General features: G+C 39.0%; 1 protein-coding gene across 1 annotated transcript in view; it reads right to left on the minus strand.

The window, feature by feature from the left end:
* Positions 1-13,173: 13,173 nt before the first annotated feature.
* Positions 13,174-18,086, minus strand: part of ADAM28 (ADAM metallopeptidase domain 28) — a 78,448-nt gene continuing 73,535 nt past the window's right edge. Inside the window, exon 21 of the mRNA XM_069579359.1 lies at positions 13,174-15,516. Within this exon, the coding sequence (XP_069435460.1) occupies positions 15,496-15,516 (21 nt within the window). The 3' untranslated portion in view covers positions 13,174-15,495. The remainder of the gene's footprint in view (positions 15,517-18,086) is intronic.

Raw genomic sequence — 18,086 nt, forward strand, 5'->3', positions numbered from 1 at the left:
GGATGATATGGTTGGATGGCATCACTGACTCGATGGATGCGAGTCTGAGTGAACTCTGGGAGTTGGTGATGGACAGGGAGGCCTGGCGTGCTGCAGTTCATGGGGTCACAAAGAGTCGGACACGACTGGGTGACTGAACTGAAAGATGGAGAAGCTCTATACAGTCAGCAAAAAAAAAAAAAAAGACCAGGAGCTGACTGTGGCTCAGATCATGAACTCCTTATTGGCAAATTCAGACTTAAATTTAAGAAAGTAGGGAAAACTATTAGACCATTCAGGTATGACCTCAATCAAATCCCTTAAGGTTATACAGAGAAAGTGACAGATAGATTCAAGGGATTACATCTGATAGAGAGAGTGCCTGATGAACTATGGATGGAGGTTTGTGACATTGTACAGGAGACAGGGATCAAGACCATCCCCAAGAAAAAGAAATGCAAAAAGGCAAAATGGTTGTCTGAGGAGGCCTTACAAATAGCTGTGAATAGAAAAGAAGTGAAAGGTAAAGGAGAAAAGGGAAGATATACCCATTTGAATGCAGAGTTCCAAAGAATAGCAAGGAGAGATAGGAAAGCTTTCCTCAGTGATCAATGCAAAGAAATAGAGGAAAACAACAGAATGGGGAAGTCTAGAGATCTCTTCAAGAAAATTAGAGATACCAACGGAACATTTCATGCAAAGATGGGCACAATAAATGACAGAAATTGTATGGACCTAACAAAAGCAGAAGATATTAAGAAGAAGTGGCAAGAATACACAGAAGAACTGTACAAAAAAATCTTCATGACCCAGATTATCATGATGGTGTGATCACCAACCTAGAGCTAGACATTGTGGAATGTGTGCAAAGTCAAGTGGGCCTTAGGAGGCATCACTACAAAAAAGATGGTGGAGGTGATGGAATTCCAGTTGAGATATTTTAAGTCGTAAAAGATGATGCTGTGAAAGTACTACCTAGACTTACACTGTCTAAAAAATAGTCACTAGCCACATGTGGCTATTAAGGTTAACATTAATTTAAATATAATTGAAACATTCAGTTCCACGGTCACAGAAGTCATATCTCAAGTACTCAATAACTATGTTGCTGGTGACTCCCATGTTGCAGGGTGATGATATAGAAGACGTCCATCAAAACAAAAAGTTTTCTTGGATAGAATTACCTAGATTTTCAAATCAGGGAAATTATGAATACACTTTTGGGGGGGCTATACTGATTTTGTTTTAGGATACATACATTTTTTCAAGGTATTTGATCAGCTCTGTTTCATATATCTCTTGTGGTATACTCTGGATTTTCTTTCTTCTTATTTATTAATTTACATAAAAGGCTTTCAAGTGGGTCTTTATGTCATTAATTTTTATAGCCCATAATGCTTGAGAATATTTTTGAATCAAACTCTGATAATTGAATAAAGAGTTTGGTTGGGCATAAAATCATAGTTCTAAGTTCTTTTCCTTCAATATTTTAAAATTGCTATTGTATTTTCTTCTTGCATCTATTACAGCTGTTGGAAAATGTGGTATCAATATAATCTTGGTTGTTTTCTATGTGATATACTATTTCTCTTGGAATCACTGGATTTTTTTTCCTTTGTTTTAATGTTCCTAAATTTTCTATAACTAGCTAGGGGCACAATTTTTTTTAAAAATGTTTTGCTCCTCTGCTTCTTTTGACTTTCCATGGTTTTTCTCACACCATGCTCTTTTCTCTTTCTTAAGTCTGGAAAATTCATTTCCATTATTCAAGTTATTTCCTTATCTCTACTTTTTTGAATTTTCTGTCTTTGGGGAATTTTTATTATCTGGATTTTAACATTTCTACTATCATTTATCTTTGGAAATGTTTGCTTCCTTAATGTGTTATTTTGGGGTCAGCTACCTCATTTTTACATGACACTGTTACTTATTCCATTAAGCAATACATGTAGAGATGGACAGCCTCAGATATTGTCAGCTAGAAAAGCTAGAAAGTAGGAAGTTGATAAGTCTCCCACAGGCTGAAAAACCTCAAAGACCAGGAAAAAAGTCAGTTACTCAACACTCACAGACAGTTCTCAGAACTTCACCTTTTGCACCTAGAGAAACAACATTAGTAAGAAAAAGTCCTTAGTTGTTAACTTCCTCTGTCAGTTAGAGCTGATGGGGTGGGAAAGCAACTTTCAGGGATTAGTCTCAGTTCCTCTGAATTCTTACTGCTCAGGGTTTCTCTTTTGCCCTGATTTTATCCCTGAGTCCGCCAGGGCTTATCCCAGTTGTGGTAGGTATAGTAGACAACCGTAGTCAAAGCAAAGCTGGCAAACAGCCAGTGGACCACAATGCATCCTGTTCCTGTCTTATTTACCCTCTCACAGACTTGCCCAAGCTGCCTCCTGATCCAAGCCAAAACCACACACAGAAATCTAAAAACAAGCCCACAGTCACTCCCACATTATCCAGGGAAGTCTTCCAGTTGTCTTAAGTTCTTCTTGGACCAAAGAAATAGTCAGCTGGGCCACATCAGCTCTTTGCTCCAAATCCCTGGATGATTTTTAAATATAAGCAAGATACACATGTTTTCTTTCCTCACTAAATTTGCTTAGAATTAGATCATTCTGTTGAATGAGTCCCTCAAAACCCCTTTCTAGTTATAAAACCAATTCATATCAAAGTCACTTCTTTTTTCCTATTTGCTTCTCTATTTAGTGTTTCAAGAAAAAAGCAGAAGCCTAAATCAAATAGCTCTTATATCTTTAGTTGTGAGACCCACACATTGCTAATGGAGGTATTATTTGAGGTCACTTGAGCCTTTGCATGTGGAAGATTTATCATCTCAAGAGAAATTAGAAGGCTCAAATGTAAGTTTGATTATGGCATTATCTTCAGTTACAACAAAATAAAAGGTGCCTATGAGTCAGTTCTTTGCATCAGGTGGCCAAAGTATTGGAGCTTCAGCTTCAGCATCAGTCCTTCCAATGAATACTCAGGACTGATTTCCTTTAGGATTGACTGATTGGATCTCCTTGCAGTCCAAGGGACTCTCAAGAGTCTTCAACACCACAGTTCAAAAGCATCAATTCTTCAGCATTCAGCTTTCTTTATGGTCCAACTCACATGTCCATACATGATCACTGGAAAAGACCCTGATACTGGGAAAAATTGAAGGCAGAAGGAGAAGGGGATGACAGAGGATGAGATGATTAGATGTATCACCAACTTGATGGACATGAGTTTTAGCAAGCTCTGGGTGTTGGTGATGGATAGGGAAGCCTGGTGTGCTACAGTCCATGGGGTCGCAACAATTCAGACACGACTAAGTGACTGAAATGAACTGAAGATACCACTACACACCTATTAGAATGGCCAAAATCCAGAGCACTGATAGCATCAAATGCTGGGGAGGATGTAAAGCAATAGGAGTTCTCATTATATGCTAGTGGAAAAGCAAAATGTTTCAGCCACTTTGGAAGACAGTTTAGCATAACTATACAGTCCAGCAATCTCACTCCTTTGTATTTAGCCAAATGAATGAAAATTTAAGTTTGTGTAAATACCTGAATATGGACAATTACAGCAGCTTTCTCATAACTGCCATAAATTGGAATTAACTAAGATATCCTTCAGTAGTTGAATGGATAAATAAATAGCAGTATATCTAGAAATGGAATTTTATTCAGCAGTAAAAATAAATGAACTACTGAGAATGAAAAGACATGGAAGAAGCAAATGCATATGACCACGTGACAGAAGCCAATTTGAGAAAAGTTACATACCTTTTGATTTCAACTGTATGACAATGGTTTCCAGGGGCTAGGACAGTGGGAGGAAAGAATCGTCAGAAAAAAAGAGGCAAGTACCTTACAAATGCTTCCCAGGTGGCTCAGTGGTCAAGAATCTGCCTGCCAATGCAGGAGATGCAGGTTTGATCCCTGGGTCAGTTTGATCACTGGATCAGGAAGATTTCTTGAAGAAGGGAATGACAACCCAGCAACCCACTCCAGTATTCTTGCCTGGAAAATCCCATGGATAGAGGAGCCTGGGGGCTACAGTCCATGGGGTTCCAAAAGAGTCAGACATGACTTAGAGACTAAACAATAACAACCATACAATACTTTGTCTAGTACTCTAATGGTGGCTATATGGCATCGTTGTGTGTTTGTCCCATCCCTAGGACACATAACACTAAAGATGGACCCTACATCAAGGCTGTATATTGTCACCCTGTTTATTTAACTTATATGCAGTGTACATTATGAGAAACACTGGGCTGGAAGAAGCACAAGCTGGAATCAAGATTGCTGGGAGAAATATCAATAACCTCAGATATGCAGATGACACCACCCTTATGGCAGAAAGTGAAGAGGAACAAAAAAGCCTCCTGATGAAAGTGAAAGTGGAGAGTGAAAAAGTTGGCTTAAAGCTCAACATTTAGAAAACTAAGATCATGGCATCTGGTCCCATCACTTCATGGGAAATAGATGGGGAAACAGTGGAAACAGTGTCAGACTTTATTTTGGGGGGCTCCAAAATCACGGCAGGCAGATGATGATTGCAGCCATGAAATTAAAAGACGCTTCCTCCTCGGAGGAAAAGTTATGACCAACCTAGATAGCATATTGAAAAGCAGAGACATTACTTTGCCAACAAAGGTCTGTCTAGTCAAGGCTATGGTTTTTCCAGTGGTCATGTATGGATGTGAGAGTTGGACTGTGAAGAAAGCTGAGCACTGAAGAATTGATGCTTTTGAACTGTGGTGTTGGAAAAGACTCTTGAGAGTCCCTTGGACTGCAAGGAGATCCGACCAGTCCATTCTAAAGGAAATCAGTCCTGGGTGGTCTTTGGAAGGAATGATGCTAAAGCTGAAATTCCAGTACTTTGGCCACCTCATGCGAAGAGTTGACTCACTGGGAAAGACTCTGATGCTGGGGGTGATTGGGGGCAGGAGGAGAAGGGGACGACAGAGGATGAGATGGCTGGATGGCATCACCGACTCAATGGACGTGAGTTTGAGTGAACTCCGGGAGTTGGTGATGGACAGGGAGGCCTGGAGTGCTGCAATTCATGGGGTTACAAAGAGTCAGACATGACTGAGCGACTGAACTGAACTGAACTGAATGTAAATTAAGGATTTTGAATTGTAATGGTATGTCAATGTAGTTTCATCTACTGTGACAAATGTACAACTCCAGTGGGGAATGTTGATAATGGGGGAGGTTGTGCATGTGGGGGGCAGGGCGCATATGGGAAATCTCTGTACCTTCCAGTCAATTTTACTGTGAACCTAAAACTTCTCTAGAAAATAAAATCTTTGTCTCCTCTCTACAGTCATGGGAATGAACCAAAATAAGATGAGTGAACCGTGAGTGTTTGCTGCAGCTAATCAGATTATCCCAATTGCTTTGGTTTCTGCTATAGTTGCATATAGGCTTCCCTGGCTGCTCAGTGGTAAAGAATCTGCCTGCAATGCAGGAGTTAGATTCCTGGGTCAGGAAGATTCCCTGGAGGAGGGCATGGCAGCCCACTGCAGTATTCTTGTCTGGAGAATCCCATGAACAGAGAAGTCTGGCGGGCTGCTGTTCATAGGTTCACAAAGACAGAAGTAATTGAGCACACATGCATAGTTGCATATATTCTGTTGCTTATACTTGATATCCTTATACAATTTCTCATTCAGCAACCACCAAGATAAATATAAGCATCTCAAATATAAATATTGTTTGTTCTTGATTCTTTACAAGTTGTTTCTGTTAATTTTTATAGTCCATGTGCATGTTCAGTCGCATCAGCCATGTCTAACTCTTTGTGGCCCTATGGACTGCAGCCCACCAGGTTCCTCCGTCCATGTGCTTCTCCAGGCAAGAATACTGAAGTAGGTTGTCATGCCCTTCTCCAGGGGATCTTCCCTACCCTGAGATCCAAACTGCATCTCCTGCATTGCAGCTGGATTCTTGACTGCTGAGCTGCCAGGGAAGCATTGGTATGGCACTAGCCTATGTATTCTGCAGATTCATTCCTCCCACATCCCTAGCCAAGCAGGAAGAACTGTGTTCCTTCTGAATCATTGATTTTTATTATTTGACTGGCTGGTTTGTTTTCCCAGTAGTCATGTATGGATGTGAGAGTTGGACCATAAAGAAGGCTAAGCGCTGACGAATTGATGCTTTTGAACTGTGGTGTTGGAGAAGACTCTTGAGAGTCCCTTGGACTGCAAGGAGATCCAACCAGTCCATCATGAAGGAAATCAATCCCAAATATTCATTGGAAGGACTGATGCTGAAGCTGAAGTGCCAATACTTTCACCACCTGATGAGAAGGGCTGATTCATTAGAAAAGACCCTGATACTGGGAAAGATTAAAGGCAGGAAGAGAAGGGGACAACAGAGGACAAGATGGCTGTGGCATCACTGACCTGATGGACATGAGTTTGAGCTAGCTCTGGAAGTTGGTGATGGACAGGGAAGCCTGGTGTGCTCCAGTCTATGCAGTCGCAAAGGACTGAACAACTGAACTGAACTTAGCTGGCTGGCTTTGTCCTGTTTATGTAATTTTATTATCCTTGTTGATAGTACATTAATTTTACTTTATGGACACTATAAATCTCCTATCAATCTTGTTTACTTCTCTTGTTTGTTTGCTTTTTTTTTTCCCAATAGTTTGGAAGAGAACTTGGAGCACATACTTATCAGCCATGTAGGGCTGTATGTTTTATATTTCACTGGTCTCATCTTACCCATGGCTTTATGGTTTCTGGAACGTTATTGCTTTTTTTCCCTAGGTGAGATTTTTATTTTTATAATTTTTATTTTCTATTGAGATATAGCCAAGTAACAGACACTGTTGTGATAGTTTCAGGTAAACAGTGAAAGTACTCAGCTATATATACTCATGCACCCAGTCTCCCCCAAAATCCCCTCCCATTCAGGCTGCCACTTAACATTGAACAGAGTTCCCTGTGCTATAAAGTAGGTCCTTTTTGGTTATCCATTCTAAATATAGCAGTGTGTACATGTCCATCCCCAAATCCCTAACTATCCCTTCCCTCCATCCTTTTCCCAGGTAACCACTGAAATACCTTGTTTTGCTTTCTAATTTTCTTTTATGCTTTTTGAAACCTGCTCAATTTGTGTGTGCAATGTATATAAATATATAAAAAGACTCAAAAATAAGTAAATAAAATGCATTATTGAGTAAATAAAATGCTTTATTTCAGTCTAACCTTGATAAACCTGCTGAACCATGACTTTATATATGCTATTGTTGAATCTCATTATCTTCCTAGAATGTCCCTTTCTTTTTATTTCCTTTATAGGCCTGACAAACCTACTATTTTAAGGTTTAAATGGTACCTTCCTGAGAAACTTCTCATTCCCTTCTTTGACAAATTTTTTCCCATGAGCTCCTTTATGCTGTTATTTTAGCAATGATTATATTTCCATATTTATTTATGTCATTTTTTAGAATGAGGCTGTGAGCCCTGGGACAGCATGGAAAGAGGTTAATATTTCTGTCCTCTAGGTCAACATAATATAAATAAACTGGCATTTTTATAGATGTTTTAATTAAAGAACAAGAAACACAGGTAAGTGTAAGTTGCATAATGCATAAATCTAGAATCTGGACAGATGACTTCTATTAAGGACTTGTTGACTATATAACATTTCAACACTCTTTGCTAATCATTAGTGGCCAGAATGGAGAGAAGAAATAGTAGTGGAGAGCCAAGAGACATAAGATTTGACTTCAACATCAGACAGATTGTCACTAGTAATATTGTAGAAAAGAAATGATAGCTGGAGATAAAATTGGATTTCCATACTTGGTACTATTAACACTAAATGTGCTTTCCTGTGCAAGATCGTTTTGCTGTAGACAGTTTGTGTAGAAGGAACTAAACTCTTAGATTCAGAAGAGTTGGGTTTGAGTCCCTATTTCAACACTTCCTAGCTGAGTAATCTAGAGAAAAATATTCTCATTTTATTTTTGTTTTCTCATTGTAAAATGCATGCTTGCATGCTTAGCTGCTTAGTCATGTCTGACTTTTTGTGATCCCCATGGACTATAGTCCACCAGGCTCTTCCATCCATGGGATTCTCCAGGCAAGAATACTGGGATGGTTTGTCATTTCCTTCTCCAGGGATTATTCCTGACCCAGGGATTGAACCCAGGTCTCCTGCATTATAGGCAGATTCTTTACCATCTGAGCTACCAGGGAAGCCCCAGTGAAGACAATGTTAGAAGAATTAAATGAAGACATCTGTGCACACGTATATACACAGACTTGTATAAATCATATTGCATTCTATAATTATAAATTTTTACACTACCCTATGGTATTCTAACCTTTTAAAAAAATCGCCAAATTTACAATCAGTTTTAATTTTTCTTTTTTATAAAAGTTTTATACATTCAGTGCTTGTTGATTTCCCCCAACTATCATTTCAGGGTCATTTCACATGGCAGCCCCAAATCTTCAACAGTGTTGAGTTTAACCCAGAAGTTTTGACTGAGATTTAGATGTAATGGAAGAAAAGGAATATGAATGAGGATACGAAGAAAATTCTAAAAGCACTTCATAGGCAGAATAACCACAGAGAAAAATAGGGTCTCATTGATGAAATATCTACAAATAATAAGTAACTCGGCCCTATTTCCTGCTCAAAGACATGTGACACAGTAGGCTGTACAGAGAGGGCCACACCTTAGACAAAGCCAAGAATTTAATTATGTTATGGGTAGATCCTAGACATATGGACATTATCTGCCCTTCTACACAATGGACATTTATTTCTCTTCTTTTCTCTTTTCCTTTTTTCAAAGAAAAACACGTGTCTTAGAAAATCCTATTTAGATATTGGCAATTTATGAATTGTTCATTGCATTTCATAGGCGTGGAAATTTAAAGATGCCCACAGAGTTCAAGTGATTTACTAAGTCTAAAAGGCTCAGTTCCGTTCAGTCACTCAGTCGTGTGTGACTATTTGTAAGCCCATGAATCGCAGCACTCCAGGCCTCCCTGTCCATCACCAAGTTCCGGAGTTCACTCAGACTCACGTCCATCGAGTTAGTGATGCCATCCAGCCATCTCATCCTCTGTCGTCCCCTTTTCCTCCTGCCCCCAATCCCTCTCGGCATCAAAGTCTTTTCCAATGAGTCAACTCTTCGCATGAGGTGGCCAAAGTACTGGAGTTTCAGCTTTAGCATCATTCCTTCCAAAGAAATCCCAGGGCTGATCTCCTTCAGAATGGACTGGTTGGATCTCCTTGCAGTCCAAGGGACTCTAGTTAATCGTAAAACCAGGGGAATTGTCTCTGCTTTTATCCCGATGTATTGTATATTTCCCCCACATAGCAATTTTGTTGTTGTTGTTGTTCAGTCACTAAGTTGCATCTGACTTTTTGTGACCCCATGGACTGCAGCATGCCGGGCTTCCCTGTCCTTCACCATCTCCTGGAGTTTGCTCAAACTCATGTTCATTGAGCTGGTGATGCCATCCAACCATCTTATCCTCTATCATCCCCTCCTCCTCCTGCCTTCAATCTTTCCCAGCATCAAGTTCTTTTCCAATGAGTCAGTTCTTTGCATCAGGTGGCCAAAGTATTGGAGTTTCAGCATCAGTCCTTCCAATGAATATTCAGCATTGATTTTCTTTATAATTAACTGAGTTTGATCTCCTTGCTGTCCAAGGGACTCTCAAGAGTAAATGCCAGTACCACAATTCAAAAGCATAAATTCATTTTTTTACTTTTCCTTATGCTTTTCTGTACATTTTCTTCAATTTTCTCTTGACTTTCTCCAGTTCCCTATCTGACACTTCAGCTTTCCACTAGATCTGCTCAGGCTGCTATTGGAAAATAGGACCAAAGGAATTTCTGCCTAGAACTGACTCCTGTGGACTCCATTCCGGTTATAGTCACACTTGGCCTGTGACTCAGGGTCCTTGTCTATGAAAGTGTTAGTCACTCAGTCATGTCCGACTCTTTGCAACCCCATGGACTGCAGCCCTCCTACCAGGCTCCTCTGTTTATAGAATTCTCCCGGCAAGAATACTGGAGTGGGTGGCCATTCCCTTCCCCAGGGATCTTCTCAACCCAGGGATCGAACCCAGGTTTCCTATATTGCTGGCAGATTCTTTAACATCTGAGCCACCAGGGAAGCCCCTTCTCTATGAGAAATGCAACAATTTTTTTGCAGTTGAGGGGCTGAGATCCCATTCCTCAGAAGTTACTAGGATGACCAGATGGAGACCATTATCTATAGTCAGATTATCATCACCCTCTTTTTCATTTAAACAAACTTATGGGCTTTCTTTAGTTCCCCATTACGGTTATACAATAAGGACTTCAACACTAAGTTCACATGGATGCTTGGTAAGGCTGAGAAAACAACCTGAGTTGTGGTTTTTACTAAGAAAAGAACAGCAATAACTTTGCTTTAAAACAAGGTTCTAAAATACTAAGACTAAAGTGAATAAAATTATCACTTAAAAGGACACTCATCAAGAAGCAAAGTGTGAAAAGCATGTCTGGGTTAGGAAATGAGAAAGTCTGAACACAATGATAGTGTGTATGAGGATGTGGACACCCAGAGATTGTCTCTAGCAGTTGTAAACAGAAAATATATGAAAATGATATTAGGAGACTTCCCTGGCAATCCAGTGGTTAAGACTTCACTTTTCCAGTTAGGCAGCTAAGATCCGACATGCTTTATGGCCAAAAAACCAAAACATAAAACAGAAGCAATGTTGTAACAACTTCAATACAGACTTAAAAAATACTTTATAAAAATTGATATTAGGCTACTCAGACTTTAAAGGGCTTCCCTTGTAGCTCAACTGGTGAAGAATATGCCCGCAATGCCGGAGATCTGGGTTCAATCCCTGGGTTGGGAAGACCCCCTAGAGAAGGGAAAGGCTACCCACTCCAGTATTCTGGCCTGGAGAATTCCATGAACTGTATAGTCCATGGGTCACAAAGAGTCGGACATGACTGAGTGACTTTCACTTCACATCAGGCTTTAAAAAGAATGATATCCTGAAATATTCTACAGCATGGATGAACTTTGAAAACATTGTGCTAAGTGAAATAAATAAGTTACAAGAAAGAAAAAAAAATACTGTATAATCCCATCTATTATGGTACCTAGAATCAGCACGTTTATATGGACAGAATGTAGAAGAAAGGTTATCAGGGCCTGGGGGAAGTAATAATGGGAAGTTATTTAATGGATACAGAACTTCTGTTTGAGGTAATGAATGAGTTCTGAAAATAGATAGTGGTGATGGGTACACAGCATTGTGAATGTACTTAATGCCACTGAATTGTGAAGTTGGAACTGGTTAAAATGGCAAATTTTATATACATATTTTTTCAAGAGAACAACTGGTTTTAAAAAACAGGCAAAGGAACCAAATAAACATTTATCCAAAGAAGACAGACAAATGACTAGCAGGTATATAAAAAGGTGCTCAACTTCACTGATCGTCAGGGAAACGCAAATCAAAATCACAGTGAAATATCACCTCATACCTGTTAGGATGGCTAGTATTGAAAAGGCCAGAGACAACGTGAGTTGGTGACGGTGTGGAGAAAAGGGAAACTTTGTGCACTGTTAGTTGGAGTGTAAATTGGGGCACCACTATGGAAAACAGTACAAAGACTTCTCAGAAAAATTAAAAATGGAACTACCATATGTTTCAGCACTTCCATCTCTGGATATTTATATAAAAGAAGTGAAATCAGGATCTCAAAGAGTTATCTGCAATCCCTTGTTCATTGCAGCATGTTTCATAATACCCAAAATGTGAAACAATGTAAATGCCCATCAATAAATGAATGAATTTTTTTTAAATATGGTTTTTCCAGTAGTCATGTACGGATGTGAGAGCTGGACTGTGAAGAAGGCTGAGTGCAGAAGAATTGATGCTTTTGAACTATGGTGTTGGAGAAGACTCTTGAGAGTCCCTTGGACTGCAAGGAGATCCAACCAGTCCATTTTGAAGGAGATCAGTCCTGGGTGTTCTTTGGAAGGAATGATGCTAAAGCTGAAGCTCCAGTACTTTGGCCACCTCATGCGAAGAGTTGACTCATTGGAAAAGACACTGATGCTGGGAGGGATTGGGGGCAGGAGGAGAAGGGGACGACTGAGGACGAAATGGCTGGATGACATCACTGATTCGATGGACGTGAGTCTGAGTGAACTCCGGAACTTGGTGATGGACAGGGAGGCCTGGCGTGCTGCGATTCATGGGGTCACAAAGAGTTGGACACGACTGAGCGACTGAACTGAACTGAACTGATATACATATAATGGAATATTACTTAATCTTTAAAAATGAAGGAAATCCTGTCATAGGCAACAGCATGGGTGAACCTGGAGGACATTATGCTAAATAAAATAAATGAATCACAGAAGAACAAATATTGCATGATTCCATTTATATGGGGTATATAAAATAGGCAAACTCACGGAAGCAAAGCATAAAATTGTGATTTCAAGATTAGGAGTGGATGGGGAATGGGGAATTGCTAATCAATAGGTATAACATTTCCATTTTGAAAGATGAATAAGAATATAGAGCTGCTGTATAATATTGTACTTATATTAATAGATAACAATATTTTATGGTACATTTAAATATCTGTCAAGAGGACAGATGTTATGTCAAATGTTCTTACCACAATACATTTTTTAAAATTTATTTTAAAAAAAGAATATGGACTTTAACACTAGGTGTGATAGAGAAAAGAGTTAAATTGTTTTTTCAGATTTTTTTTCATATGAACTATGTTTTAAAGTCTTTATTGAATTTGTTGCATATGTCTATTTTACATTTTAGGTTATTAGCCATGGGGAATGTAGAATTTTAGCTCCCAGACCAGGGATTGAACTTGTAACTCCAGCACTGCAAGGTGAAATCTTCACCACTGGACAGCCAGGGAAGTCCTAAGAGTTAAATTTTTAAAAAGAGACACTTTCATAATAAATTGCATACTATAGTTTTCTCCTGCTTAGCAACTTAGTGGAAATTAAATCCAGGGCTAATTGCTAAGCAATGTCTAAAGTTGTCATTGGCAAAGCAAGGTCTTTTTCTGAAAGCAATATGTGGCAGTGATGATGAAGAGGAAAGCATGTATCCCAATAATAGAAGCAGTTACTTTATTAATCAGGATGGCTTCCGTGGCAAGTAAGAGCAAATCTAACTTGACAGATTTTATTGGTCATAAACAGAAGTCCCAAGAAAGTACACAATGACTCAGGCAGTTATTAATCTACCAATTTATGACAGCATTAAAAGACCAGGTTGTATTCTTTCCATCTTTCTGCTCTATCTTATTCAGTCTATCATATCCAGAAAGAACTAGGATACCTTTCTTAGAAATTCCCTAACATATCTCTAGACTTGTCCCATCAGCAAAAATGCTGCTGTGTTTGTTTTGTTTTTAATATTCCTTGGTCCAAAGCCTACGTCAATGCAGTTACCTCAGAAAGAAGGATAAGAAGACAATAATAAAAAAAAAAAAAAGAGTAAATGACTAAATGGAATTAGACCACTAAGAAAAACACAGTTTTTCTTTTAGGAAACTCTGCATATAAAACTCCTTAATAAATGCTTTTCAAGAGTGATGTCAGCATCATGACAATGTGAGATGTTCCCTTTGTCTCTTTCCTTCAATCTACAAACAGTAAAACATCCATAACTCAAAGGTGTCTTTGTCCAACACACATGGGCAGCAGAGCATTCCACATAGCTGTCCTTCTAAAAGGTGGGTGGACTAGAAGACAGAGGAGGCGAGACAAGGGAAAGAGCAGATGCCGTGCCTGCCATCCTGGATCCCTCCAGCTGAGCCCACAGCTCCAGAGAACCAGGTAGCTTCAGGGGAGGCAGTCTATACAATGCTGGCCTCCTGGCTGCAGGAGATGGTTGTGGCCAAGGGAACCGGAGAGCAGTGGGCATGCAATCTCAGCCCTCCAACTGTGGATGCACCTGTAACTCTGCCTCCTCCATCTGCAGTAATGGTACACACACCTCCAAATCAATCAACCATTGGTAAGGAAATGAGATTATTGTGATTGATTTAGTGTGACAGAAATTTATTCAGGAGATGGAGTTAGGATTACCATTAATTTTTTTTTAATTTTATATTACAATAGAGTTGATTTACAATGTTGTGTTAATGTTAGGTATACAGTCTAAGTGATTTAATTATACACACTTCATGTATCTACAGAGGATGAGACGGTTGGATAGCATCACTGACTCAATTGACATGAGTTTGAACAAGCTCTGGAAGATGGTAAAAGACGGGGCGGGGGGGTGGGGGGAAGACAGGGAAGCCTGCCGTGCTACAGTCCATTATGTCACAAAGAGTTGGACATGACTGAGTGACTGAAGAACAACATATATCTATTCCTTTTCAGATACTTTTCCCATAGAGGTTATTACAGAGATTTTTTTTAATATGAAAAAATGAAAAAAAATTGAGTTCTGAAAGGGAAGAAAGTTTTAGTATGCAATCTACCAACTCTGTTCCATCACTAGTCAACTAAGCCAATGGTTACTGTTGGCAATGTGATTGCAGCATTGACAAATCATTTGATTACTTTTAAAATGCTGGTATCTGGATGTTTATGCAAGATTTCTCAATTTTTAAATATTGGCAATACATTCAAAACATTTGAAAATACTTTTTTGGCCAAAATTATTCAGGCCAAATAAAATAAATCTGCAGTCCAAAAACATCCTGCAAGTCACCAATTTACAAACTCTGGTTTATGTTAGTAATTTATTTCTGGTTTATGTTATTAATTTATTTAACTAAAACTTTTCTACTTAGTAATGTTCACTTTATGCTTGCCAATAACTGAATTATACAAATTCCTATAAAAATTTAGTTAATAAAGCTTAATCAGTTGTAGTGAACTTCCAACTACACAGCTAATAGGGACTGCAGAAGATAATGTACGAAAAAGATATTATATAAACCAGAGAAGGTTTATATAATATTTTGTTTGTAACTAAGGGTTCTAGTTTGACGGTTTCATGGTTCAAACAGTTAAGATGTTGCTACTTATTTAATGATGAGTGTGCAATTTTCTCCCAGTTTCCTGTGATTTCTTATTTTTTATCATCATTAGAGGGTGAATTAATTCCTAGCAAGCGAGAAAATAAAGGTGCACAAGTCCTTTAACAAATATTAGCCAGCATCATGGTCAAAAATGGGGTGTGGGAAAGATTAGGAAATTCACCTAATTAGAAATATCAGCTTCATAGCTCATTGTTTAGAATCATCCTCTTTCCCATAAGTATGGAGAACAGAAAATTTTAATTCATACAAAGACAATCAAGAGTATGTCTCTCTTGAAATTTTGTGTCATTAAAGTGTAATCCAGAAATAGTAGCCTTGCTGGGTATTGATGGCAAATAATAGTGAGGAAGTAAGTACATTTCTCTTCCATCCAGATTGTCCAGTCTTCCAAGTTGATCATTTACCCGGCAACACTTGTTTAGGTGTTACTTCAGATGTTTGGATTGGAGTCCTAAAGAAAGACAAAACTCTTAAATAATGATTTTTTCCTAAAAATGTAGATATTCTATAACCTTTAACTATTAAGAAGTTAAAATGAATTCTTTGTAGTCACATGTCCTTTTCTATAGATTCTGTGGTACTTCACAATGAAGGAGTGGAAACACAGGAGGGTAGAGAAAGAAAAAGAGAAAAACATCACACTGGGATCAAACTATCCATATGGGTACTCCTAGGAAAGAAGGTGGGGATCAGAAGAGCAGTGATATCATGCTGAGTGTTTTTCTGTGGGAAATTTTCTCCATCTCACTATCCCTGGGTAATATTTCTGAGAAAACAAAGAATATTGGGGTCATCACTTTCTAGTAAAGACCCTTACATCTTCTTTCTCTTGGTTATTGTCCAAACTAGAGGGCAAACAGATACTAAAGCCTATTGCACAGTTATAGAGATACTGTCCTCAGTGAACATCTTCTTGGAAGACATGGTTAGAATTTCTGTCCTTGATTCTAGGAGTGCTACAAGATTGTAACAGTTTGACTATGTACCACTAATCTTAGGTTTAGACACTGGATTATCCTTGAAAACAGTAGAAGAAAGTCCTTTTATGTTTCTATGCTATAATAGAAACAAAAATAATGGTCAGCATTAAAAATGTTATTCAATTCTTGTCTTTACTGTACTCATTTCCTTATTTCAGTCATTCTTTACTTCCTTGTCACTTACTTTTTTTAAAAGATTTTTTTGATGTGGACCCTTTTTAGAGACTACAGAATTTGTTACAATATTGTTTCCTTTTTTTTTTTAATGTTTTGGTTCTTTTCTCATGAGGCATGTGGGATCCTAGGACCCCAATCAGGGACTGAACCTATATCCCCACATTGGAAGGTAAAGTCCCAACCAGTGGACCACTAGGGAAGTCTCGGCCACTTATTTTAATTTCTACCTGACTCTCAGGGTCCAGTACAGACTCCAACCACTTGGTCAGTGGATTTTCCTCTCACTATACCATTTGTAGCCCATTCCTTATCCCTTCACCATACTTTTCTCTGTAGCATCATCTACTTTGGCACTCATCACATATGAGGCGTTCCATGGGCTTCCCTAGTGGCTCAGACAGTAAAGAATTCGCCTGCAATGTGGGAGACCTGGGTTCAGTCTCTGAGTCAGAAAGGTCCCCTGGAGGAGGGCATGGTAACCCAGCTCAGTATTCTTGCCTGGAGAATGCCCACGGACAGAGGGTCACAAAGAGTCAGACATGACTGAGCAACTAAGCACACACAGCACAGGTGCTCCATACGTATATGACTTGCTTTCCCAGCAATAATGCAAAAATCATTGAAAAAATGACCTTAAGTTTTAGTTCTTTCTCATTTACTCACAATAGAGTACCAAGTAGGAGGCAAGATTCTCAGGATCCAGTTGAATGAATGACTCTACCTCTTCATGGGTTTTGGCTTTTATTCTGGATTTCCCTTTATGGACTCTTTTTCATACACTTCCTCCTCTAGAAAACTGTGACTAGTAGAGGCCTTATTCTATCTAGAATAAGGAAGTAAAATCTAATTTATAACACAGTTTTATGTCCTCCAAACTATGCATCTAGAGACTATCCTTTGAAGGAGACAATTCATCTTCTACAGCAGAACCATGTATCCCTTTTTAACAATTATATAACAGAACTATTTTTAACAGTCAAAATAATAGCCATACTAATTTATAAATAGTGAGGAGGGAGGTCTTGCTTTCTCCAATAGTCCTTTGGGCTACAATCTCTCACGTTAGCATAGCGCATCCTAGAATGGAACCCAGAGTTTGAAAGACATCATTCACATTGGGCACAAGGGTTCTTTCAAACATTGCCAGTGACCATCTGATACTCACAAGAAAAGAGGATGATACAGATATAGAAATCAGTGGTGGAGGAAAACTTGGATTTGTAGGTAACTAGCACGAAGGTTAAAAAAAATACTTAATTAAAAAATGGGGCCTTGAAAATAGCTGTGCTTAAAAAAAAGGTTTATGTGGCTTGGCTGGTAAAGAATCCACCTGCAATGTGGGAGACCTTGGTTTGATCCCTGGGTTGGAAAGATCCCCTGGGGAAGGGAAAGGGTACCCACTCTAGTGTTCTGGCCTAGAGAATTCCATAGACTGTATAGTCCATGGGGTTGCAAAGAGTCAGACACAACTGAGTGACTTTCACTAAATCATTTTCAGATATAGAAAACTAGGAATAATCTAAACCTGTATATTTACATACGGGCTTCCTGAGTCTTCTCAGGTGGTGCTAAGGGTGCTAAGGTGCTAAAGAACCTGCCTGCTAATGCAGGAGATGCAAGAGATGCAGGTTCAGCCCCTCAGTTGGGAAGATCCTCTGGAACAGGGCATGGCAACCCCTTCCAGTGTTCTTGCCTGTAGAATCCCATGGACAGAGGAGCCCAACAGGCTCCATGAAGTCACAAAGAGTCAGACATGACAAAAGTGACTTACCATGCATGCACATATGTTTACTGCTTTCATTTAGGTGTACACATACAGTTCAGAAATAAACTCAGTGCCAACAGACATAGAAAGCTATGTTCA

The sequence above is a fragment of the Ovis canadensis genome, chromosome 2 (assembly GCF_042477335.2).
Source record: "Ovis canadensis isolate MfBH-ARS-UI-01 breed Bighorn chromosome 2, ARS-UI_OviCan_v2, whole genome shotgun sequence".
NCBI classification, from domain to species: Eukaryota; Metazoa; Chordata; class Mammalia; order Artiodactyla; family Bovidae; genus Ovis; species Ovis canadensis.